Source organism: Diaporthe citri (assembly GCF_014595645.1).
Source record: "Diaporthe citri strain NFHF-8-4 chromosome Unknown scaffold_1, whole genome shotgun sequence".
NCBI lineage: Eukaryota > Fungi > Ascomycota > Sordariomycetes > Diaporthales > Diaporthaceae > Diaporthe > Diaporthe citri.
In genome coordinates, this window is record NW_025064846.1 from 7,435,422 (window position 1) to 7,457,695 (window position 22,274).

General features: G+C 54.2%; 7 protein-coding genes across 7 annotated transcripts; 5 read left to right on the forward strand and 2 right to left on the reverse strand.

The window, feature by feature from the left end:
• Window positions 1-977: 977 nt before the first annotated feature.
• On the forward strand, window positions 978-3,353 carry INS49_001973 (uncharacterized protein; the record flags this gene model as incomplete). Its single annotated transcript, XM_043162792.1, has 1 exon — window positions 978-3,353. The coding sequence occupies one exon, from the start codon at window positions 978-980 to the stop codon at window positions 3,351-3,353; it is 2,376 nt and encodes a 791-aa protein (XP_043031298.1).
• A 1,261-nt stretch (window positions 3,354-4,614) lies between these two features.
• Window positions 4,615-7,349, reverse strand: INS49_001974 (uncharacterized protein; the record flags this gene model as incomplete). Its single annotated transcript, XM_043162793.1, has 3 exons — window positions 4,615-5,612; window positions 5,670-6,986; window positions 7,043-7,349. 3 exons carry the CDS (start codon window positions 7,347-7,349, stop codon window positions 4,615-4,617), a joined length of 2,622 nt encoding a protein of 873 aa, XP_043031299.1.
• A 1,624-nt stretch (window positions 7,350-8,973) lies between these two features.
• INS49_001975 (uncharacterized protein) lies at window positions 8,974-10,491 on the forward strand (the record flags this gene model as incomplete). Its single annotated transcript, XM_043162794.1, has 1 exon — window positions 8,974-10,491. The coding sequence occupies one exon, from the start codon at window positions 8,974-8,976 to the stop codon at window positions 10,489-10,491; it is 1,518 nt and encodes a 505-aa protein (XP_043031300.1).
• A 183-nt stretch (window positions 10,492-10,674) lies between these two features.
• On the reverse strand, window positions 10,675-12,418 carry INS49_001976 (uncharacterized protein; the record flags this gene model as incomplete). The annotated part of the gene is made up of 3 exons (XM_043162795.1): window positions 10,675-10,916; window positions 10,984-11,195; window positions 11,259-12,418. 3 exons carry the CDS (start codon window positions 12,416-12,418, stop codon window positions 10,675-10,677), a joined length of 1,614 nt encoding a protein of 537 aa, XP_043031301.1.
• Window positions 12,419-13,743: 1,325 nt separating this feature from the next.
• INS49_001977 (uncharacterized protein) lies at window positions 13,744-15,001 on the forward strand (the record flags this gene model as incomplete). Its single annotated transcript, XM_043162796.1, has 2 exons — window positions 13,744-14,846; window positions 14,899-15,001. The coding sequence occupies 2 exons, from the start codon at window positions 13,744-13,746 to the stop codon at window positions 14,999-15,001; spliced, it is 1,206 nt and encodes a 401-aa protein (XP_043031302.1).
• A 2,536-nt stretch (window positions 15,002-17,537) lies between these two features.
• On the forward strand, window positions 17,538-18,463 carry INS49_001978 (uncharacterized protein; the record flags this gene model as incomplete). The annotated part of the gene is made up of 2 exons (XM_043162797.1): window positions 17,538-18,320; window positions 18,383-18,463. The coding sequence occupies 2 exons, from the start codon at window positions 17,538-17,540 to the stop codon at window positions 18,461-18,463; spliced, it is 864 nt and encodes a 287-aa protein (XP_043031303.1).
• A 1,960-nt stretch (window positions 18,464-20,423) lies between these two features.
• Window positions 20,424-22,171, forward strand: INS49_001979 (uncharacterized protein; the record flags this gene model as incomplete). The annotated part of the gene is made up of 5 exons (XM_043162798.1): window positions 20,424-20,907; window positions 21,011-21,178; window positions 21,245-21,808; window positions 21,861-22,049; window positions 22,107-22,171. 5 exons carry the CDS (start codon window positions 20,424-20,426, stop codon window positions 22,169-22,171), a joined length of 1,470 nt encoding a protein of 489 aa, XP_043031304.1.
• Between the last annotated feature and the right edge of the window lie 103 nt (window positions 22,172-22,274).

The window sequence follows — 22,274 nt, forward strand, 5'->3', positions numbered from 1 at the left end:
GATGTCGTTGAGTAGGACCTGAGGGGGGAGGGGGGAAAAGGTTCGAAGCTGCGCGACCTCGATGCTACAGCAGGAGGACATGCTCGTCCTGATGTAATTCTGTGACCCCCCCCCCCGGGGGGCCCAGCCATGCCCATATCATACTTTCTGGTCCTCGCCTGGCGCCGCGGTGGCCCAAGTGCTTGCCCTTGCCCTTGCCATCTAGCTTTGCTGACATGTACCGGTCAGATCGGACAGAGATAAGCTATCGGGTGCACTTTATTGCTCGATGATTGTATTAGCAGCATGTTGCAGCAAACCACGGGCGTCCTGACTGGCTGACTCGGATGCGTATCTCTGCTTTATCTCTTGCTATAGGGACGCCGTGCCACGGCGGCCGATAAGTTCGATAACACAAACAGACGCCAGTACCTATTAGTGGACGAACCGCGCATCAGTGGGGCTCTACCGTTCCCGTTAGCAGGCCCCCACGGCTCGTGGAGGAGGCTTTGCCCCGGAGATGCTCACCCCGGGTCTGAGCAGGGGCTCCCTGTCCCCGCAACACCCGCAAATGGACATTTGTTTGTCCGGGTCGCCAAGAAAATGCTCCGCTGCGGCTCCACTCGCCTGGCTCCACTGCCGACGACGATGCAACAGGCCAGGTGTGTTGGAAGGAGAGCGTCCGGGAAATCAACCGTGGAAACAGCTGGGTCTGACATACTAGTAGACGCCCACCTGGAACGACGAGGGCAAGGCTTCATCTTTCAATCAACTGGCATGTTTACCAGCCATTCCTTTTCCTACTAGGTTTACTTCTGTGGCAGTCCACGCCTGCCAAATTGCATCCGAGCGTAGCCAGACTGCGTGGTTGTGCCCGTCGTTTGTTCTCAGCGACCGAATTTCTTAATGCCCGCTTGAACTCCTCCTATACACCCCCAGGGTCTCCTTAGTCGAATCACACCGGAATCCAGTTGGGATGGTCTCAGCCCGATAGCCACATGGACACCACGTTTTCGGCGGCGGACCTGTCCGAGGCGGCGCTTGGTGGCCCAATCCGCATCCAAGATGGGCGCTTCGTTGATGCATACGGCAGGACAGTATGCCTGCGAGGCTTCAACGTCGCGGGTGCAAGCAAGATGCCAACCAAACCAAACGGCTTGACACACCTGTGGGACAGCGACAGCTTCTACCAGCACCGCACCGTCGACTTTACGGGCCGGCCCTTCCCACTCGAGGAAGCACCCCTCCATTTCCGGCGGCTGCAGGCCTGGGGAATACCTCTGATCAGGCTGCTCGTGACGTGGGAATCTCTTGCTCACGCCGGCCCCAACCCAAGCACAGACATGGACTTGGACTATGTTGCCTACCTCCGGCAGCTCATCGACATGATGCCCAGGTACGGCCTGAAGTGCTTCGTCTGCGCCCACCAGGACGTGTGGAGTCGGTTCTGTGGGGGGAGCGGTGCCCCGGGCTGGACCCTAGAGGCTGCCGGCCTCGACATGGAGGCTTTCACCGACACGGGCGCTGCCTACATCCATGGACAGGACGAGGCGAGGCGAGCCAGAGCACAGCCCAACGAACGGGAGCCGAGTGGCCCCTTCGTGTGGCCGTCTGGGAATCAGAAGCTGGCCGCCTCCACCATGGCGACGCTTTTCTGGGCCGGTGAAGCCCTTGCACCGCATCTCAAGTGTCTCCGGTCACCTCTGGATGGCAAACGTGACGCCGAGGAGGTCTCAATCCAGCAGTTCCTCCAGGATGCCCTCATCGAGGCGTTTGGCCGGCTCGCCGACGAGGTGGGGTCTCTCGAGGCATGCCTGGGCTTCGAGCCCATGAACGAGCCGGACCGCGGCCTGATCAATCTGCAGAACTTCCACGGCTGGAACTACAACACAGACCTGCACATAGGATTCTTCCCTTCCCTCACCCAGTCACTAGCGCTTGGGAGTGGCTACCCACAACAGGTTCCATACTACGTCAAATCGTGGCCGTGGCCGACTCGTCAGTCCCATCAGACATTGGTCGATCCAAAGGGTCGTTCTGCCTGGCTGACGGCGACCGCCACAAATCCTGTTGTTGACAGGCCCCGAGGCATGGGCAAGTGCGTTTGGCGTACTCATGGCGTCTGGGACTGGGATGAGCGGAAGAAACATGCCGTTGTTTTGCAACGCGAATACTTTGATTTCGACCAACGGCCTGGTCGAGAGGCGCACAAGATTGAGTGGTATAGAGACTGCTATGCTCCATTCGTGTTGAAATTCACAGAGCGTGTGTCCAACCGCTTCCAAAATCACCTTTCCTTCGTTGAGCCTCTGCCCAACCAGTTCATGCCGCCATGGCAGGCTGAGGATCGTGAGTTGCTGCAAAAAAGACATCAGGCAAGCACGACCATCGACCTGAATCGCCCGCAGAACCTTGTCTATGCCCCGCATTTTTACGACCTGAATGTGCTCTTCAGCAAGGTCCACACGTCAATGAGTGTCAATGTTCAGGGGCTGGCCAGGGGCATGTTCATCCTACGTGCACTCTATTTCGGTGCGGCCGGCCTGCGCAATAATTACACTGCTCAGCTTCGCAATATCGTGCGGCATGCCCACGCCTTCCTCGGCCAGCTCCCGATACTCATCGGGGAGGTTGGCATCCCCTTTGACGTAAATGGACGCACGGCATTCAAAACAGGGAACTACGACAGCCAGCGAGAACTGATGCACGCCCTCATCTCCGCCATGGAAGACAACTTCGTCGGCTTCACCCTTTGGAATTATAATCCGATCAATGATTTCGAGCATGGCGATGGATGGAATGACGAAGATTTTTCAATCGTCACTAGCGATAGCGCTATGGTCGACTACCGCAACGAGCAGCACGAGACCAACGAACTATACCGCGGGGCCAGGACTCTTGACGTCGTGACCCGTCCGTATGCAGCCAAGGTTGCTGGTATTCCGATCCGGTCGCATTGGGACCCACGAACTCTCAAGTTCGAGTTTGAATGGCAAAGCATTCCTCACGGACCAACGACTGGGAAGACTCAGGTTACTGAGATCTTCCTTCCGAATTACCACTATGCTGCTCACGATCTTAGTATCAAAGTCAGTGATGGGGAATGGTCGGTTGACACGGAGAAGCAGACGCTGTACGTGGTTCACGAGACACATCTTGCTGGACATAGACTTGTGCTTCAAATAGAGGACCTCCAACAGCATCTGCTCAGGAGGGTCGAGTGCCAACGGAAGGCATTCCCGCGTGGCTTCCCACTTAACATGATGCCACTGCTCGTGGAAGTCTGGATCGAATCCGTCTCTTTCGATCACATCTTCTGGGCAATTTCATTGATCGTGGCTTTGGCCGCCGTCTACGCAAGGATTCTTTTGTGAGATCACGGCTGACGAGTGGATGTTGGGAAGTCAAGAAATGGCGTCTTGTTGTGTAAGAATAGAACAGTCATTCCCACTAGCGAGCATTCTAGAACGAGAAGATCTCTGTCGACTGACGGTACACTCCGCCGAGCTTGATATACTACCATCAGACTCGGAAGTGGCAGTCAATCTTACTACTGCCTCCGTATCTGCACTGTCAGCCGCAGCAACAGCAACCACAATCTGTGTCTTCGCTCCAAACTCTGCCACGGCAAGCTCATTGGGCAGCTCTGCCCTCCAGCCGCTGGCCCCTACGGCTTCCGCCTCAAGCCGGTACACGTCGCTTTTAGTATACTGCCCCAAAGTCACGTTTCCTCCTGCTGCCTGCTTGCCGGTATTGGTAAGGTCGAAGACGCACGCCACCCCCTGGGCGGTAGAGGGACTGCCAGACCCAACAACGGCACCAGGGCTGAGCTGGACACCGCTCGTAGCTGTGCTGTTGCCGCTCGGTAGGGCATTCAGAGAAGCACCGCAGCGCAACGGCCTTTTTATAGGCATCAATGCTTGCCGCATCATCTCCGCACGCTCTGAGACCCATGGTAGGGTGACATGGTCGAAGATCTGCGGGTCAAAGATTGCATGAGGTGCTGCCCGTCTCAGTTATCTACCTCAGCTGCTGCATTCGGTAGCTGGTTACTGCAATGATGGAGATGCCAAGCAGATTAAAGCGCTGCCAAGGAGCTTCCGTGAAGTATCGAGCCCCGCTGGGGACGGATGGCCTCCATCTGCAGGCGCGAAACCTTGGACAGAAAAGAAACAAACCTGCACTGATTGAACACCGATATACTTGTGTAATGCATGCTTGCAGTTACTGTGTGTCTTCCTCACTGTACAGATCTTTTGTCAGATTTCAAGACGATGCAGCATTACACCCTCATCGAGCTTCGTTTGCAGCGTGTTGTCTCAGCCCGTGTCACGAGCCGGAACTTTGGGGCAGATACTTGATCAAATGTATCTGCCGTTCTCTCCTCACAGTCTCGAGTATTTAATTCCAGTCGTGGTGGTACTCGAGGCTTTCAAAACATCATCCCCAGCGTCAAGTTGAGGCTTTCTGCAGAAAGAAACCACCTGGGCGAGAATGAATTATTCAAGTCATGAATAGAAAAATTACCAAAAAAAAAAAAAGACATCGTTGCAGTTTGAAGCGCAGCAGCGAAAGTGAACTCCATTGAAATTTGCAGACCGAACTTGAAAAGTAAATCCTTGGTATGTCCAAGTCTCACGGCGACGGCCCGTCAAAAGACACTCTCCGACTGACCACGCGACTCCTCACACTAGTGTCCCGACTTATAGCCCTTCTGATCTCGGCGTCTTCCTCTTCCTCGTCGTCCAGTTGCTCTTTTGGCAGCCTTACAGCACGATCCAGGGCCACAGGCAAGCCGCGGTGTCTCCCTCGTACCATGACCAGCACCATGACGACCTTGCTGCCCGTATATAAACCTCCACTAAAACTATACGCCTGATTTGGCAGGCCGAGTGACAGTCCTATGTTCGTGTAACCACTCACAACTTCAAACATGATATTAAACACGCTGTAGGTCTCCGGGTCAAGGAGGCTATGTTTCGTCTCGATAACTGCAATGAGGAACATGGCGAGGGCCATCCACCAGATGTCGTGGGAGAGCTGGCTCCTTACGTGCTGCGAGACAAGGTCGACTTCTCCTTCGTTCTGAGTAGATATGGATGTGATTGTTGCCGAAGACGAATTGGACGGTGATGGAGAGGAACCGGGATTGGGCGTGACGTGGAAGAACGTGCTTTTTGATGCACCTCCGTTTACGCGACCTGGCCTCTTTGGTGCGCTGACGCCCACGCCTTGGAAGCCTGTCATGCGCCGCTGGATCTGGCGTCCGACAAAGGCTGTCCCACGTCGGCCAACCTGAGCAAGTTTCTTGATGGAGCGGGTGGACATGTTCGAGGTCTGGGAAAAGGCCGAGGTGGGGGAGAACGGTCCATTGTTGCCTTGTTGTGGCACGGACAGCAGTGTCTGGGCAGCAAACTGGGCAGTGTCTTCTTTTCCAGGGTCCGGCTTCTCGTCGCTGGCAGGCTCATCGTCTCCTGCGTAAATCCCGAGCGACCTCTCTTCGTAAACGTTCGAGTTTCGCATGGTGATGGTTCCTGGATATGTTTCCAGGTACATGATGACCAGCCAGAGCACCTGAATGTCAAAGTAGACAGCGGACGGGCTGATGATAGCGAAGCCTCCGGACCAAATTGCTTCAAGATGGTAAGCGAAAGTGTAAACACATGTGCCGTATCAAGGACAGGACTTACAAATTGACTGGAAAAGCATGTTGAATACTCGCTCGCCCGAGGGGTCCGTGTCGAGGGCCGAATTTCCGATGCTCAGGACCAATAACGCAATCCAGTCTGCCGCCACCATAACAACAAGCATCGCCACGAGCAACCAGGTAGGCTTCGAGGGAAAGAGCATCGTGTACACTCGGCGCGGGTATTTGAGCGTGAAGTCAAGGGTCTCCTTCGTGATAGCATAGTCTTCCTCTTGGGTGCCGTATTTCAGCACCTGAGCCATACACCAGAGGATCAGCCTTAGGAATGCAGGGAATGCCGCACTGCCCGCGAGCATAAGGAAGACTGTGACCACCAAGAGGAACCACCCGCTCTCAAACGCCGCGATACCAGCATCCAAGAGGGTCAGGCCGCCGTTGTTGAATGCGGAGATTGCAATGAACACACCCGTCCACCAGGGGTTCTGTGCGTTCTCTGCAGCGGCTGAAGGGTTGTTGACTGCAATCCAGGCTCCGAGAGCGATGGCACCGAGGAGCTGCCAAAGGAAGAAGTACACCGTCACCGTGGCGATGAGGAGCTTGATTGCGCGGTACTCAACGCCGCCGAGGTATTCCCGTTCCCGTGCTGTCAGGTTGTGGAACTGCCCGTTCCGTCCAACATTGACCTTGTTCTGTTTCAGAAATGTGTCGATGCTGAAGGACTGCTCCTGGTTCGATCGAGCTGGACGCCGACTCCCGGCGTCTTGGCTGACTGCGGATTTCTGCCTGGACATCTGGGGGCTGCCACGCTGGTATGCACTCGAGACTCCAAGTCCCGTTGCTTGGCTGGGCTCGCCCTCAGTAATAGGGTCCAGGAACTTGATGCTTCGCCCTCCGGGGCTCATAGGCATGTCTGAAGAGCCCGCCTTTGGTGGGGCCAGAAACGGAGATTTCGCAGCCTCCAAGTCAACCTGTGCCTTTTTCTCAGCCAGTTCACTTGGTGTTGGTGACTTTGACTTTGACGATTTGCTTGTCTCGGGAGACCCGGCAATCTTGGTGCCCATGCCTGCCACATTAGCTTGGTCCCGATCGCGAGTGATTGCACTTCGAAACTTCCGTGATTTGGATTCAGTCTTGTCCCGCGACCGAAATGTAGACATGACTGGCAGGCCAAACATGGCGCCGGCCATCCCGACCACTGCCCCAGTCGCCTTCATCTTCCGCTCTCTTTCAGCCTGCACGATATCCTTGAAGCGTCTCTCAAAGATGTACATGCGGAAGACTAGGGTGAAAATTGATATCATGATCGGATTCCCGAGCATAAGGAGGGTTGCCAAGATGACCTGCTGGCCGGTGGACATTGCTACAGTACGTCAGCAGTCCGTTCCCAAGTTCGCGCCGAATCATGGTCGTACTGACCACTTATGTTGACCGTGTTCAGACCGGCCGAGGTCAGGGCAGAAAAGGCCAGGAACATGCTGTCCCAGAAGCCAACGCTCAAGGCGGGATGAGAAGCGCCCCAGAAAACAAGGGTCGCGACAAGTCCGACGACCAGAAAGTATGCATAATGAATGGTGATGTAGTTGAGTGGTGGCAGCCATGGTCTGATACCTGTGCCCAGGTCGGACAGGCCACTCCGGATCCTCTCCCAGCGGTTTGAGTCGACGCGGATCTTGATGTTGGCGCTGTCGCCTTTGCTGGGCCGTATTTTATCGAGGAGCCCCATGTTGACAATTTCTGCCAGTTTGATGCCCGCCTACCGAGCTGATGCATAAAGAAGCACGTCTAGAGTGGGTCTGGACCTCAGCGGGCTCACGAGCAGCCTCTCGTCTTCTTGAAGTCCATCATTCCAGTGGCCCACTTGGTGCATCTGGCGTTGGTGGCCAACGAGGTCTTCTTTTAGCAGACATGGCGTGCGGGCATCCAGAGGCGGCTGACGGGAATAGGTGCAGATCGATCCCAGCGAGCCACCGAGGATTGACGGCTGCATGACGGCGGCCGCAAGAGGCTCAGAAAGATGGATCATAATCTAGCAATGGAGTTGGCTGTCGCGGTGTTGGGCACCGCCCCCTGGACGGTGCCCCCCTGGAAGGAAACACACTCGGGGCACATAAGCTGACGTTCCAGCTAACATTTGCACATAACAGAAGGGTCTCGTGTCTGTTAGTGCTGGCGGTGGGCGGTGGTGGCAGGCCCAACGATGGGTCGGAGCGCCGAGCAACTGCCCAACAGGGGGCAAGCGTGGGCACCGGTGGATTTCCGCGCGGCCGTTTTGCGCGGCCGTGTGTGCGGCGCGCTGTTTCACCCACCGACCTGGAATCGGCCAGCCGCCAATTATAGCGATATATCATCTTGAATTGTACATGTTGCGCCAGGTTGCAACCAACCTGTCTTGGAGGAAGACAGCGAATCCGCCCGCCTTCTGGGAGAGCCCTGTCGACAGGGAGGGCCCCGTCCGTCCGTAGGGGCACATTGGCTCTCTTTCCAGCAGGAATACACAGTAACCGTCTGCCACCTGGTCCGAAAGAGATGGAACCTTGTAATTATGGCCAAACTACCCGTGTGAGCCTGCCTGGCTTCAACCACCTTGACTAATAAGCTCGGGTGGGTTCATTTGGGCAGCTTGCTTGGATTTCAACCGGCAGCTTATCAGATGTGCATGTGGTTGGTTGGGGTTGGTTGAGGCCGGCAGAGACGGTGGCGCCCAGAGTCTTCGGGCATAACTGAACCGAGGCCGGGCTTCATCACGCAGCGTTCGGGGCGGCATCCCGGCCAGGAGAATGGGCAGGTGAGCCGAACGGAGTCGCCCTGCAAACATGGCTCTCCAAACCCCTGATCTCTCCATATCTGTGGAGTCAAGCGCTGGGCTGTTCCGGCAGGGCTTAGGGGCCATGTAACGTTCATCAGCGCTCGTCGAAAGTACGCAGACAGACGATACGATGCAACCAACCATGGAGACCCTGATTGTCAATAAGATTGCGCGCCAACACCTTAGAAACCATGATGCGCTACTCCAGACTGGTTGGGGTCTTGTGGCCATCTCAGACCTGTTAACGAAAATGCTCTCAAAGGCACGATGATGTGGCGTCGTTCTAAATCGACATGGCCCTCTCTGCTGATCTTGCTCCTGGCCATAAATCAAGCGGCCGCCCAGTTCAACAATCCTGCAGGGGTTGACATCTGGTGCGGGAAGGCCTATCGACCGGCGTGAGTGTCGCTGCAGTGCCATCACAAGCCATGTTCGTGAAGGCTCACAACAAGACAGCAATTCGTCCTTCGACCCTGGTGGCTGGTTCGAAGAGCCGTCCACTTCCAGCCGCCCACTGCTCAGACTCACCGCGAAACCACGCATGAGCATTTATCTCGACACAGATGAGACCGCTGCTTTGCTCGTAGGCGCCGAGGTGTCGTATCAGCTGGGCCAAGCCATCGGCGAATCTTCCATCACCACTCCAGCACAAAAGCTGCGAGTCACGGTGCTTGCCGGAAACAGGACATTGGGCTCCTCTTCATTGGATGTTGGATCCATCAATAACGAAATTCATTTTGCGCTGGCTGGCCTTTCTCCCAGCCTAGACGCCTACAACTTAACAGTAAATGCAGCATTAGCGAATTCGACCCTATGTTCGACAAATACCGCCTTCTCGTATCTCCCATATCCGCCTGACTACGGAAGCGTGGCCAGGCTGGATAATTTATACGGAGGCATCTACGCGCAGAGAGGCAAGAACAGCTCCTGGGACGTCATCTTTCCATACACATACTATGTGCAATGGACCCTCTATTGGGATACCGACGTTTCTTCACTTGACGAATTTGCCTCTTTCGGATTCAATCTGGTTCATATCGTCCCAACGGGGTCTCTTGGCGAGCAGCCGTTTCCTTGGGCCCAATTCCAGCCTTACCTTGACCGAGCGGCGGAATTGGGTATATGGCTCCAGTATGACGTTATATGGGAGCCGGATAACTCGACCGAGATGATAGAACAGGTCACTGCCCTGCGCACTCACCCCAGCATCCTGAGCTGGTATCAGAGCGATGAACCGGACGGGAAAAGCAATCCTGTCAACTCCACCGGCCTTGCATACAGGAAAAGCAAAGAACTCGACCCCTACCACCCTGTCAGTCTCGCTCTCAACTGCGAGGACTTCTTTTACAGTGAATACGCTGCTGGGGCTGACATTATTGCACCTGACGTGTACCCCATCTCGACCAATGCCTCCTACTCGACAGTCTATGAAACGGTGTGCAACTCGACGTACGGCTGCTGCGGTTGCGATAACTGCGGGATTGGCCCGACTGTCTTTGACGACATTCCACATCGGCTCGACGAGTTCCGACGCCGGGACGAGCTGATCGGCTGGGCAAAGACGCAGTGGTTTGCGCCTCAGGCATTTGGGAACGAGACCTTCTGGGCGAGGTACCCGACCGCCCCCGAGCTGGACGTGATGACGCTCCTTGCAGTAAACCACGGCGCCAAAGGCTTGACAATGTGGAATTATCCGACAACGTCCGAGCTTTTCAACATCACCAGAGATATGGCTGGGCTTTTCACCGGTACTCTTGCAGCGCCCTTCTTTCTCGGCGCACCGAGATACCAGGACCTCAAAGTCACAGGCTCCGATGATCTCGATGCTGCGGCGTGGGTGGGCGAGGTGAGCGGGCAGGCGATGATCAGCGTGGTGAGCCTGAGTTACTACGATGGGCTTTTGCCCGTCTCCATCGCTCTGCCTGATGGATTCATCGCCTCGACGCTTGGAGCTAGCCTGTGGGGGCATGACGACTGGACAATTGGGCCCAACGGGACTGTGGTCTCTAGCGATGGTGTGCGTGGTCTAGCAACGGCTGTATTTCTGGTCAACTTGTAATGGTGTGGCGCCTAGCACAAGCAATGGCACGGTAAAGGAATAGGAATTCCGAGTGTTTTGTAAAGAGGGAGGTAATGCATTCTCACTGCCTCGGAAGAGGCTGCCAACGCTGGAGCCTCACAGAGACCTTCTAAATATACAAAATTGCGGTACACTCTGTTTCCAGCAGCTAGACTTCCGGGTCTAGTAGACGTATCTAAAGTTGGGGTTCTTCTTGTCCGTTATGTCCTCGAAGGCATGCACAAATGCCTCATCGTGTGCCTCCTGAACACCCTCGGCGGCCAGCCGGTCACGCTTCTTGTTCTGCGCGGTCAGGTACCAACGCAAAAGGATGATGTCAACAACTAGCAGACCGTAGCAACCGAGATGAGTGGCAAAGGCAATAAAGTAGCGAGGGCCGTCCCAAGCCAAAAAGACTTGAGGACCTGCGGGTAGACGGACAAGGTCAGTCAAGAAGCAGATAGAGAGTATTGCAGACAAGCAACGACTTACCGATGGCATTTCCAGTAGCCCAAATGATAAAATTGAGGGCAATTGCAACCGACTTCTTGGTCTGCCCGGCTACGTTCCGAGAAATCATCGACAGTGACAATGTTTGGGCACTCCAGAAAGAGAACGTGATGTAGTAGCAGATCAGCAGCCCAACGTGCTGGGAGAAGGTTTCCAGGGGGACGATCATCAAGCATATGGTGCCTGCGAAGCATCTGTGAAGGGGCGCAGAGCATTAGCATCGCACTAGATCAACACATTGGACAGTAGCCACTCACGGTAGAACGAATCCCAACATGACAAGCAAGTTCTGCCCGGTCTTCTTGACGATCCACAGTGACCCAAGTAGGATGATTATAATGTAGAAGCCCAACACCATGGCCAGGAGTTGAGTCTGCAGCGTGGAGAAGCCAAAGCTCTTGATGATGATGCCCTGGAATGCGCCGAGGCCAGAGGTGGGCAGTGTGGTGGTGAGGGCGATAGCCGAGTACCCCCAGACTTGTGGGTCAGTCAAGGCTTCCAAGAGTTGGTCCATCTTGAAGACGCGGTTCTGAACACCAGTCTGGTTGTCCCTCACGCGCTCGACAAGGAGATGCTTGTCTTCTTCTGAGAAGCATTTGGCGCGCATAGGGCTGTCAGGCATATACCATCCAACAAAGATGCCGAAGATGACGGAGATGATGCCATAGATCATGAACAGCCACTGCCACGACTTGAGGGGGCCGGAAGTTATGAGGGAGAAGCAATAGGCGAGGAGACCGCCAACAATCTGCTGCGCTCCGTTCATCATGTACCAATAGGTAACGCGGGCAGCTTGCTCCTCTCTTCGGTACCATATAGAAGACAGCACGACAAAGGCGGGCTGGCAGGCGGACTCGAACAGACCGAGCAGTGTGCGGACAATGACAAGGCCAGTGAAGTTGTGACAAGCCGCTGTGCAGGCGAGCACTACACCCCAGGCTACAATACTGAAGCTGAGGTACTTGGCGATGGGAACCCGAGCGATGGTCCAGTTCTGAGGGTACTCGACGATCAGGATCGTGATGTAAATGCAAGTGGTCAGCCATGAGTAATCCTGGCCGGTCAAGTTGGTGTCTTCGCGGATGCCCATGATGGAAGCGAAACTCAGGGTGCCTTTGTCAATGGCCTGGAGGAAATAAGTCGCAACCATGACCGAGAGAACCCGCTTGTCGATCATCCTGAGTAGTTGGGCGTTCTTCTCCGGTGAGATGTCGATGCGAACGTCTGAGACATACTGAGCGAGCTCCTTGTCGACCTTGGAGAAGTTCTGATGGTCCTTGGCGAACTCGACCTCGTCGGCGGACATGACGCGCTCAACCTTGTCAGGCCCGGCATTTTGCCGCGGTTCAGTGTTCGGGTCGGTAGCCATGTTTGGGCTGCTTGCGATGTCTTCTCTAGCGTTGTCGGATGCTACCATGCTGGGTTGGCCTTGGTTGCCGCGTCTGAGAAGAAGAGAACCAAAAGGAAGGCCTAGGAACATCCACTAGAACACTGGAAGGCCGAATAAAGATGAGCAGGAAGGCTGGCAGACAGCCACAAGAGAGAATCAGAACGGGTCAGCGTCAAGTTTTATGAATGGATTTCAATCGCTACCAACATGGTTGACCCCCTGGACGAATAAATTGGACCCGGTCCAGCGGTAAGGACCGCTAGACAAGGTACAGATATCTAGGAAACCGCTTGGCCAAGGTGCCTGAGTGTTTGTCGACAGTGACCTTGACTTCCCCAGACCCCACAGAACGTGGAGAGCGAGTAGCATTGACAGTCCTGGGGGTCTAGGCGGCCATTGGCCCGAGATGCCGTGTTTGGTGACACCGTCCGGGTGGGAGCGCGTCCCTATCCTTGACCCCGAAAAGGCCGGGAAGGGATCATCCTCCCTGCAGACATTAGCGACTCGCCATCATTGCCACGTACAATTTCTTCGCGGGATGGTGAAGAGAAAGTGACATGTCGGCCGAGCGTGGTGTTTGCCTCCTCCCAGAGTAATCACTATCTTCCAGTTTGTCCGCTGACATGGCGTGAGTGGGCTCTTGCAAAGCATGCAATGTCGCCGTCTCCCCCGCACATCGCATGCGTTGCTGACCCCCAGTCCTCTCTTCTCGTATCGATGTTGACTCTGTGGGGACGACGGGCTCTATGGATTCGAGACAGCAGCCATCCCCAGGTTCCACTTAGGGACCCGCCCGAGTCCATTGTCCCCGCGGGGAAAGGGGTCCGAAGGAATACAGAAAACCGGGGCTTTCGATGTCGAGCGACCCGGGACGGCTAGGTAGAGCCTCCGTGCTTGATTTTCTTGGACCCGTCTTGGTGCCAAGGCTTCACGGGTGCTTGGCCACCGCCTGCAACCCCGGCGACACCTTCGTCTGTCGGTGCAGTTCGGTCCGAGCTGCGCCGGCTGCTTCTGTTTGTTGAGCTGTCAGGGAGGGTCAGATTCTCCACCATCACATCCTCGGTTCCTCAAGACACAAGTGTATTGGACCGCGAGAACGCTCCACCGCATACGCAACGCATGAGCTGCATAGGTACCGGCCACTGTCGTTCACTATTGAAGTGTTGCATCTGGATGCTTCAAGTTCCAGTGACTCTCCTTTGCCATCCTTCCAGACTATATACCGCTTGACAGCAAACCTTCACTCGCAGCATCACGTGCCTCCCACACCCACCCAAGGCTCGCAGCTAGCTTTACTGCTATTGTACTTTTTCTGTCTATCTTGATCAAGTACCAGCACACATTCAAGTAAGATGCCCACCGAGATACAGGGCATCAAATCCAGCGATGTCCATGCCAAGATCAAGCTGTTGATCGATGGCATGGTCAACATCAAAGACAAGACCGGCGAGTTCCTCCTGAAACTGGATGACGGCCGTGTCATCGACACTAAGGGATGGAACGACTGGGAGTGGACCCACGGTGTCGGTCTGTATGGCATATGGCAGTACTACGAGTTGACGGGCGACGAGAAATGTCTCGAGATCATCGAGGCCTGGTTCGCCAACCGTTTCGCCGCTGGTGGGACAACAAAAAATATCAATACCATGGCAGTGTTCCTGACCCTGGCATATGTGTACGAAAAGACAAAAAACCCGGCTTACCTGCCGTGGTTGGACAGCTGGGCCGAGTGGGCATATCGGGACCTTGACCGGACCAAATTCGGCGGAATGCAACACGTTACATATGTCAGCCTGCACGACGGTCAGCTGTGGGATGACACGTTGATGATGACTGTTCTCCCGTTGGCCAAGATCGGCCTGGTGCTGAACAGGCCGCACTATGTTGCTGAGGCTAAGAAGCAATTCATACTCCACTGCCAGTATCTGTTCGACACCAAGACAGGCCTGTTCTTCCACGGCTGGGAGTTCTACAAGGACGGCGCCAAGCAAGGCAAGTTGGGGCACAACTTTGCAGAGGCAAGATGGGCTAGGGGCAACAGCTGGTTGACCATCGTGATCCCCGAGTTCATTGAGCTCTTGAAGCTCGATTTGGCAACAGACCCTGTGGGATCGCACCTCCGTGACGTACTCGAGGCGCAATGCTCAGCACTCTCATCTCTACAAGCGCCATCGGGTCTCTGGAGGACACTTCTAGACATACCAGAAGGTGAAGGTTCCTATCCAGAAGCCAGCGCCACAGCCGGGTTCGCATTTGGCATCCTCAAGTCGAGACGGAAGCGCTATCTTGACCCGTCCACTCCTGTCTCCGCCCCTGAAGCCGATGACTGCCGGAAGTTGAAGGGCGCCAAAGTGGGAGGATATGATGAGGTTGCGGTGAGAGCCATCAAGGCGGTCATTGAAAACGTGGATGAGAATGGAGAGCTGCTCAACACCTCCTTCGGAACTGCCATGGGGTAAGTCGAGACAGAACTCTTGCCTACAGAATTGTGCTAATGTTCTTGACAGCGATACTTTGCAGCACTACAAGGACATCCCTATCACAAGTATGCCGTACGGTCAGGCCATGGCAATCATGGCTCTTGTCGAATTTTTGAGAGTGTACATCTAGACCTGAAGAATGAACGCACAATTCAAAGTCCAGTACCACGGTGACATAAAAAGAAGTGCATCGGGCGTCTGGCTGTTTCCTTTTCATTTGCCCGGGGGGGGGGGGGGGCGAGTGGACCAGACGCGGTATATATGTCCCGATGTATTTGCATGTTCTTATGGTGTTGCATGCGACATCTTCAAGCCTCAAAACAAAATTGATTATGCGACCTCAAGCTAGCCACTCTGGAGGAAAAGGATACGGGGATGTCCACTGTCCCCATGATTATCGTCAGGGCTCAGAGTTGGCCTGATGCCAGGTTGGCGGTGCAGAAGGAATTGGCGTTGTCCAGGTAGCTGTAGAAAGAGGATATCCGGATTCCAGTTATGACGGAACAGTCTCACATTGCGTTCCGAATGGAGGCTAGCAACTTGAGTCGTGTAACGCGAATCCCAGTGTACTACCTACTGCCAGACGTACCATTGCGCCGTTAAGATTCGCCAAGAGTGACAAGTCAGGTGGTGTTCTCTTCCTGCGGCCGGCTGCACAGGATCAAGCCCACATGCATTCGAGCCATAAGCCTGGTTGATATGCCACATGCTGCGGTCTGGAGATGACTATGCGCCATTCAAGAAGCAGCGGCAGCATAGCGACCGCAATGTAGTGGGGTCAGGATCAAACTACCTTCAAAGAGGAGTGTAAAGCACATCACTAGGTAGATTGGCAACGAGGGGCTGGCTTACTTGAAGCCAACATTACCCAATCCACGTTGACTAGTGCGAACTTGCAGCAGAAGGCGGTCATCACTTTGGTCACATTTATAACAGTCCTCGACTTCTATCTGGCTGGCCACGCGACGCTTTGATATGCTCACAAGAGTAAGGACCAAAGACGTGACCTGCCCGAGTGACGCGACGTGGAATTCGCGCTCGATGATTTGACTGGACGGCAACGTGGGGGAGAGGTAACGTAGTAATTGGAGGTGGTCATGGGGGGAGGGAAGGGTGAAAAGGGGACGGTCCGACTCGCCTGCCGACTAAATGTTCCTTCTCGATTGATCCCCAGGCTAGTCTAATGCTGAGCCAATCTGTATGTAGTCGTCGCAGTGGCCCCGGCCATAATGTTTCCCAGACATCAACATAGGGACCACATGTGTGGCCGACGTCTTGGGAAGATTGGTACGCTTGATCCTTGGCCGTGGATTTTTGGTCTGCAGAAATCCGTCCAACTTGCCAGGTGCTGGGGCTGGCGCCTCGGGATACATGTTACCTGCTCGTTATGGACATTTCTGGCTACCGGGTCTCAAGCCCGAGACTGTGTTTATCAAGGTTCATGCAGCGCTTCGAACCCTTGGGTTCATCTCATCTCGGATCAGCATGCCAGTCCAGTCAGTGTTACACGGTAGATCTGCAGCCACAATCCTGGGCCTTCCCAAGGTTCATCGGCGCCTTCCGAGTTTCTAGAAGGCTGGGCATCCCGTGCAGGTGCTGCCCCTGCTGAGCCTTCCCCACAACCTGTGTCCAGTGTCACAAGCGATCGTCACAGGTCTCGCCCAAGATATTTTTTTTTTTTTGACAGCTTTAGATCTCGCTGCTATTGGCTCCTACGGAACTCATCTGCAGGAACAGGAGTACAGCTGCCGGCCACTCTCCACCAAGGGCCCCGCCCGGTTGGCACCTTTCCCTACACTGGGCAGACTGGCTGGTTCCATGTGCTGCTACTGGCTCCGGCAGGTGGCCAAATACCTGAGTAGCTGGTCGTCGCGGCACCCCAATAGCAAGCCCTCATTTAAGACACGCCCAATGAAAATCGCAGGCCTGCCATCGCACTTGTCCCAGGCGGCCCCTCCAATTGGGACCTCTACCAATCAGCCTTCCATGACAGGTACCTCAAGACTGCTGCTTGGGATTGCAGCATGTGCTCCTTGCTCTGCCGCGCCGCGTCATGGTGAAATTGAACCTTCCTAGTTTCTCGGCCTACCTCCTGACTTCCCGTCAAGACTCATTACTCGGCGACATTACCGCAACGAGATGCTTCTGGAATCACAAGGCACCGACATGCCTAGCTCTGATACAACCCACCAAATCACGGCGCCTGGACTGGATGTCCGCCTGCTCACTCCTGGCCACTGGAAGGTGGCCTAAAGAGGCAATGTGTCTGGCATCTGTCCACGTCCTCGGCGGAAGAGGTCTCATCCTGGACGAATCTGGCATATAACTCACCTGCCATTCTGACACGGGACTAATAGCATTGCTGGTTCAATGAAATTGACAAAACGTGACAATAGCCGCTTAACGGCACGCGAAAAAGTACACGTCTCCCGCTGGGCTTGCTCAAACATGATATAAGTATGCCCCATCGCTTCTCAAATGCTTGAAGCCATGCCTGTCTCTCATCTAGCTTTCCCAGTCCAATTCATTGTGCTCCGGTATAACCCATTCCTTTGGAGAAACGCACATACTACTCATACACTCCTTACATCATTAAATATACCTGCTACCCTCTGCTACCCTGTTTGCTGCAAACCCTACGTACGAGCCCTAGAGCCGGGAAGACAATGTGGGCGATCAATCCCAGGTCTCTCTTGACCAGCTTGGGTCTTACCACTCTTGTGTCAGCTTGGGCATCCCCAGGGTACTCAGGCTTTGGCTTGCAATGGGAGTCACAGTTCGCTGGTGCGGCTGGTTCGCCTCCGTCATCCGATAACTGGAACATCATCACCGGCTACCTGGGTGTCAACGCTGAGTGGGAGAAGTACACTGCGTCCTCGGCAAACGTGCAGTGCTCCGGTGGCCAGACTTTACAACTGGTCCCTTGGAGGGACTCGTCCACCACATACGGTTGGACGTCGGGCAGGATCGAAAGCAAGTACACCTTCACGCCGAAGGCGGGAGCCATCACCCGTGCAGAGGCTCAAATCAGGTTCGGCACGAACGCTATTGCCAACAAGCAGGGCATCTGGCCAGCCTTCTGGATCCTGGGCCAGTCGCTGCGCGAGGGCGGGAGCTGGCCCGCCTGTGGTGAGCTTGACATCATGGAGACCGTCAACGGCATCCTCAGGGGCTACGGCACAGCGCACTGTGGCACCTACCCAGGAGGTGTGTGTAACGAAGGAACCGGGATTGGAAACTCCATTGCCATTCCTGACCAGGGCTGGCATACTTGGAGGATCGAATGGGACCGCAGGTCTAACAATTGGGCAACTGAGACTATCACTTGGTACATGGATGGCCAACAGTTTCATCAGCTCAGCGGTAGTCAGTTAACGCAAGACATCTGGAATGCGCTGGCTCATTCAAACCTATATTTCATCTTGAACGTTGCAGTTGGTGGCACATGGGTGAGTTGCTTCTCCATCCTTCTGGAAAGTGCTGATAGATCATTGCTAATCAATCACACAAGCCTGGGTATCCCAACTCAGCCACTTTGGATGGTTATGGCTCGATGATGGAAGTTGGTTACGTCGCGCATTATGTCACATAGACCATGGTGCTGTCTGCGCCTTCAATGATGGCAGTATCTGAAGCAAACGGCGATAGGAATCTCATTCTTAAACATAAACTTATATACCCAGATTGGTAACGTTGGGGGATGTAGGACGTCGCTAAACCGTTCAGCATCGGCGAATACCGCCAGCTGCTGGACTCTAGAAGTAGTTAATCCACAGTCATTGAGGGCATCGCCCTTGTTTTCGATCCGCTCTCCCAGGCCTGAAGTGTCATTTAAAGCCCGGGATGTGAATCAGACAAGCTTGATGTTCCTGCGGTGCAGCATCAGTGACCGAGTTTAATCACATCACAATCTTCTTATCGGACAACAGATGCTAAGTTACGGTGCCCAGTGACGTGCGGATAGTACTTGGTGTCGACTTAATTGTTAGTGTTGAATCAAGGGTTTCGCCTTGTGTAAAATGGCTGATTCCTTTCCAAATGCTTGCTCGAGCTGCTCGATTATTGCTCGGAACTCTGCTCTAACAGTGTAATAGGTGGCACGGAATAGGGAATTCATGCAGCTTTCAAAGCAGGGGAAACTGCCATTGGCCAATTGGAGTACCTGAAGGTGCACCTCTGGAGACGTGAGGAATTGTCAGAAATTCTAACGTTTGCTGTATGGGCAGATAGTTAGGCATATACGGATTTTGTCAGCTGTGAAGATCAAGCATAGTATATCAAGATTGAATAAGGAGATTCGCACCTACAAAAACGGAGGGTACACCGGTACATCACCACCTCTAAGCCACGGAAGAGTTCGCACACCCAACAACTACACCCAACACCCATACGCCCACCTCACACGCCCACCTCACACGCCCACCTCACACGCCTAAAATCGAGTTGGGCATGTGGGTGTTGGGTGTGGGTTGGCGAATTAGGCCCGGGGTGATGCGCTCTGATTGGCTACAGCTACGGCGTAAGTTGATGTACCAGTGTAATCTCCAGTTTTGCAGTTACAAATCTCCGATTTCTCAAACTCTGTTGGCACTTGGGACAGACGGAGTTGAGAGATTAGTAGACATGGTTTGCGATCGTACTCAACAGCTTCAACTCGCAAATGCGACACGACAATTACTTCTCGTGACAAGCAGGCCTGAATTTAGCGTTCGGCACGAGTCTGCATGGAGCTCGTCGACACGAATGCCAGTCTAGACAGCACGGGCATACCAATGGGCTGTGTTTGTGCTCCGGTGATCCTTACCCGGTCAGGAAGGTCGTAACTTGATAAGACGACGAGAGTGAGGACGTGGGCCCCCTGCCTTTAATCCCGATTCGTTGCTGTAGGGGGGTCACGTCGTTATGATTGATAGCAACCATTTCTAGCCACAGAATCCATGTTATCAGAGAGATGTACGTAGGACATGCCCAAGACATTGACCGTACAAAATATCATAGAGGCAGGTGGTCACTCCAATGCGTTTGACCCGACAGGGGCGCTAGTCCATGTGGGGTCCAAACCAGCATCGAAGCAAGCTTCGGGATTTCAAGATAAGCTTTCTTGGCGTCCTGGTAATTGAAGTACCCTTGCTCTTGACATCTTGTCACAGCCATCAAGAACATTCCCGCCGGCCCGTAGCCCAGCTTTGACTTATGCCGTACAGCACACATCGTGTACGTGTCGCACTGATTAACTGCTGTGGTATTATGATGCAGGGGGCGGATGCGACCGGCTTGCTGCAAGGGCAAGGCAGGCAGGCATAGGCTTCGTAATTCATCAACATCATGCAGGCACCATGCGGCCATCCTGGAGGTCCACTTTTGGCGAGGTTCTCCGCATGGGTGGTGACGAGGCAATTCAGGAATGGGCATTGCTGACCGACCTCGGGATTGTGCCAGTGATCCGTATATAAGCCGGCCCTTCCCCTCCTTCTAGTTGAGAAAATACTTAGGCGCTGTCATGCTTGCCCCTCGTCTTGGTCGCTCTTTAGTCGAAGACAGCAGTAAACAAAATGAGGTTCCTCAACGTCATCTTCGCGCTGGCTACAGCAAGCCTCCCAGCTGCATCTGCCTCTAGTTGGCATGCGCCCAAGTCTGTTGCCTCCCGCGGCGCAAGCAGCGGCGCAAGCAAGATGTTCAAGCGCGAGACCAACGGCATAACGTACAGCGTGTACGAGCACGCTGCAACGAATGCCACGCTGGAGATTGTCGAGGACAGCGGCATCTGCGAGACCACGCCCGGGGTCAAGACATACTCTGGATATCTCTCAGTCGGGACAAATATGTCTATGTGGTTCTGGTTCTTCGAGGCTCGCAGCAATGCATCGACAGCTCCCCTGGCTTTATGGCTCAATGGCGGTCCGGGCTGCTCGTCGATGATTGGGCTGTTTCAGGAACACGGGCCTTGCCATTTTGTCAATAATGAGACTGAGCCAAGCTTGAACCCATATTCTTGGAATTCATACGCCAACATGCTCTACGTGGATCAGCCTATCGGTAAGCACATTCTTGTCCTTTTACGGATCCCCGTCTTTCATGTTGTGGAATGTTCCAGAATACAGCACTTTAGGCTCCGTAGCAGGTGACTAACAGGTACAAGGGACCGGGTTCAGCTTCGGTGACGATGAAGCCACCTCTACTGTGACGGCTGCGCCATTCGTTTGGAAATTCATGCAGGCCTTCTTCGAGGCATTCCCCACCTACGAGAGCCGAGAATTTGGATTGTGGACAGAAAGCTACGGCGGCCACTACGGCCCTGAGTTTGCTGGTACGTACAAAAGTCCCTTGAACGTAAGTGAAATATCTATCGAGCACAGAGCTGATACGGGTCCAGAATACTTCCAAAGTCAAAACAAGGCCATCTCCAACGGCTCAGTCACCGGCGAAGTGATCGACCTTGTCGCGCTCGGCATCAACAATGGGTGGATCGATCCAATTATTCAGGAGCAAGCTTATATCGATTTCGGATACAACAACACCTGGCGTCAACTAATAAACGACACACAATACGCCCAACTTCAACAAGCCTACGAAACACAATGCCTGCCCCTTCTGGAGCAGTGTCCAGGAGAGACGGGGACAGACACAGCTTGTCTGAATGCTGATAATCAATGCTACGAATCCGTCGAGGGCGCAGTTGAGAACGGCGATGTCGATTTTGACGTCTATGACATCAGACAGCCGAGCGTCGATCCGTTTCCTCCGGAGACATATGTTGCCTATTTGCAGAGGCCGGACATCGTGAAGGCTATCGGCGCCCAAGTGACATACGGCGAGTGTTCGGATGAGCCCTATTATAAGATAGCAAATACTGGTGATGATACGCGGTCGTTCCTCGACACCTTGAGCACAGTCGTGCAGTCTGGCATTTCGACTTTAATCTGGGCTGGTGATGCTGGTAAGTCTGCACCGTCTGTCTCACAGCAACTTGCTAACTCATGACCAAACAGACTGGATCTGCAATTATCTTGGTAATGAGCGTTCCGCGAATAAGATCGAGTACAGCGACTCAGCGGAATTCCAAGCAACCGCTCTCCAGGAATATGTGCTGAATGGCACATCTTACGGCCAGTACAAGACGGTCAGCAACTTGAATTATTGGAGAGTTTACGCTGCGGGCCATGAAGTCCCTTATTATCGTGAGTTGAAACTCTCGTAATGCGATAATCAGTACGCTGACGAGAACGCTCATGTAGAACCCGAGGCATCACTGCACGCTTTCAAGCAAATTATGCAGGGACTGCCCTTAAAATCTCAGTAAACTCAGGACGATCAAAGAGCCAGCAAAGAGTACGGAAGACTCCGAATTGCAATATCACAGCAAATGGTCTGACCGTTCGTCGCTGGGACTCCAATGCCGGCTT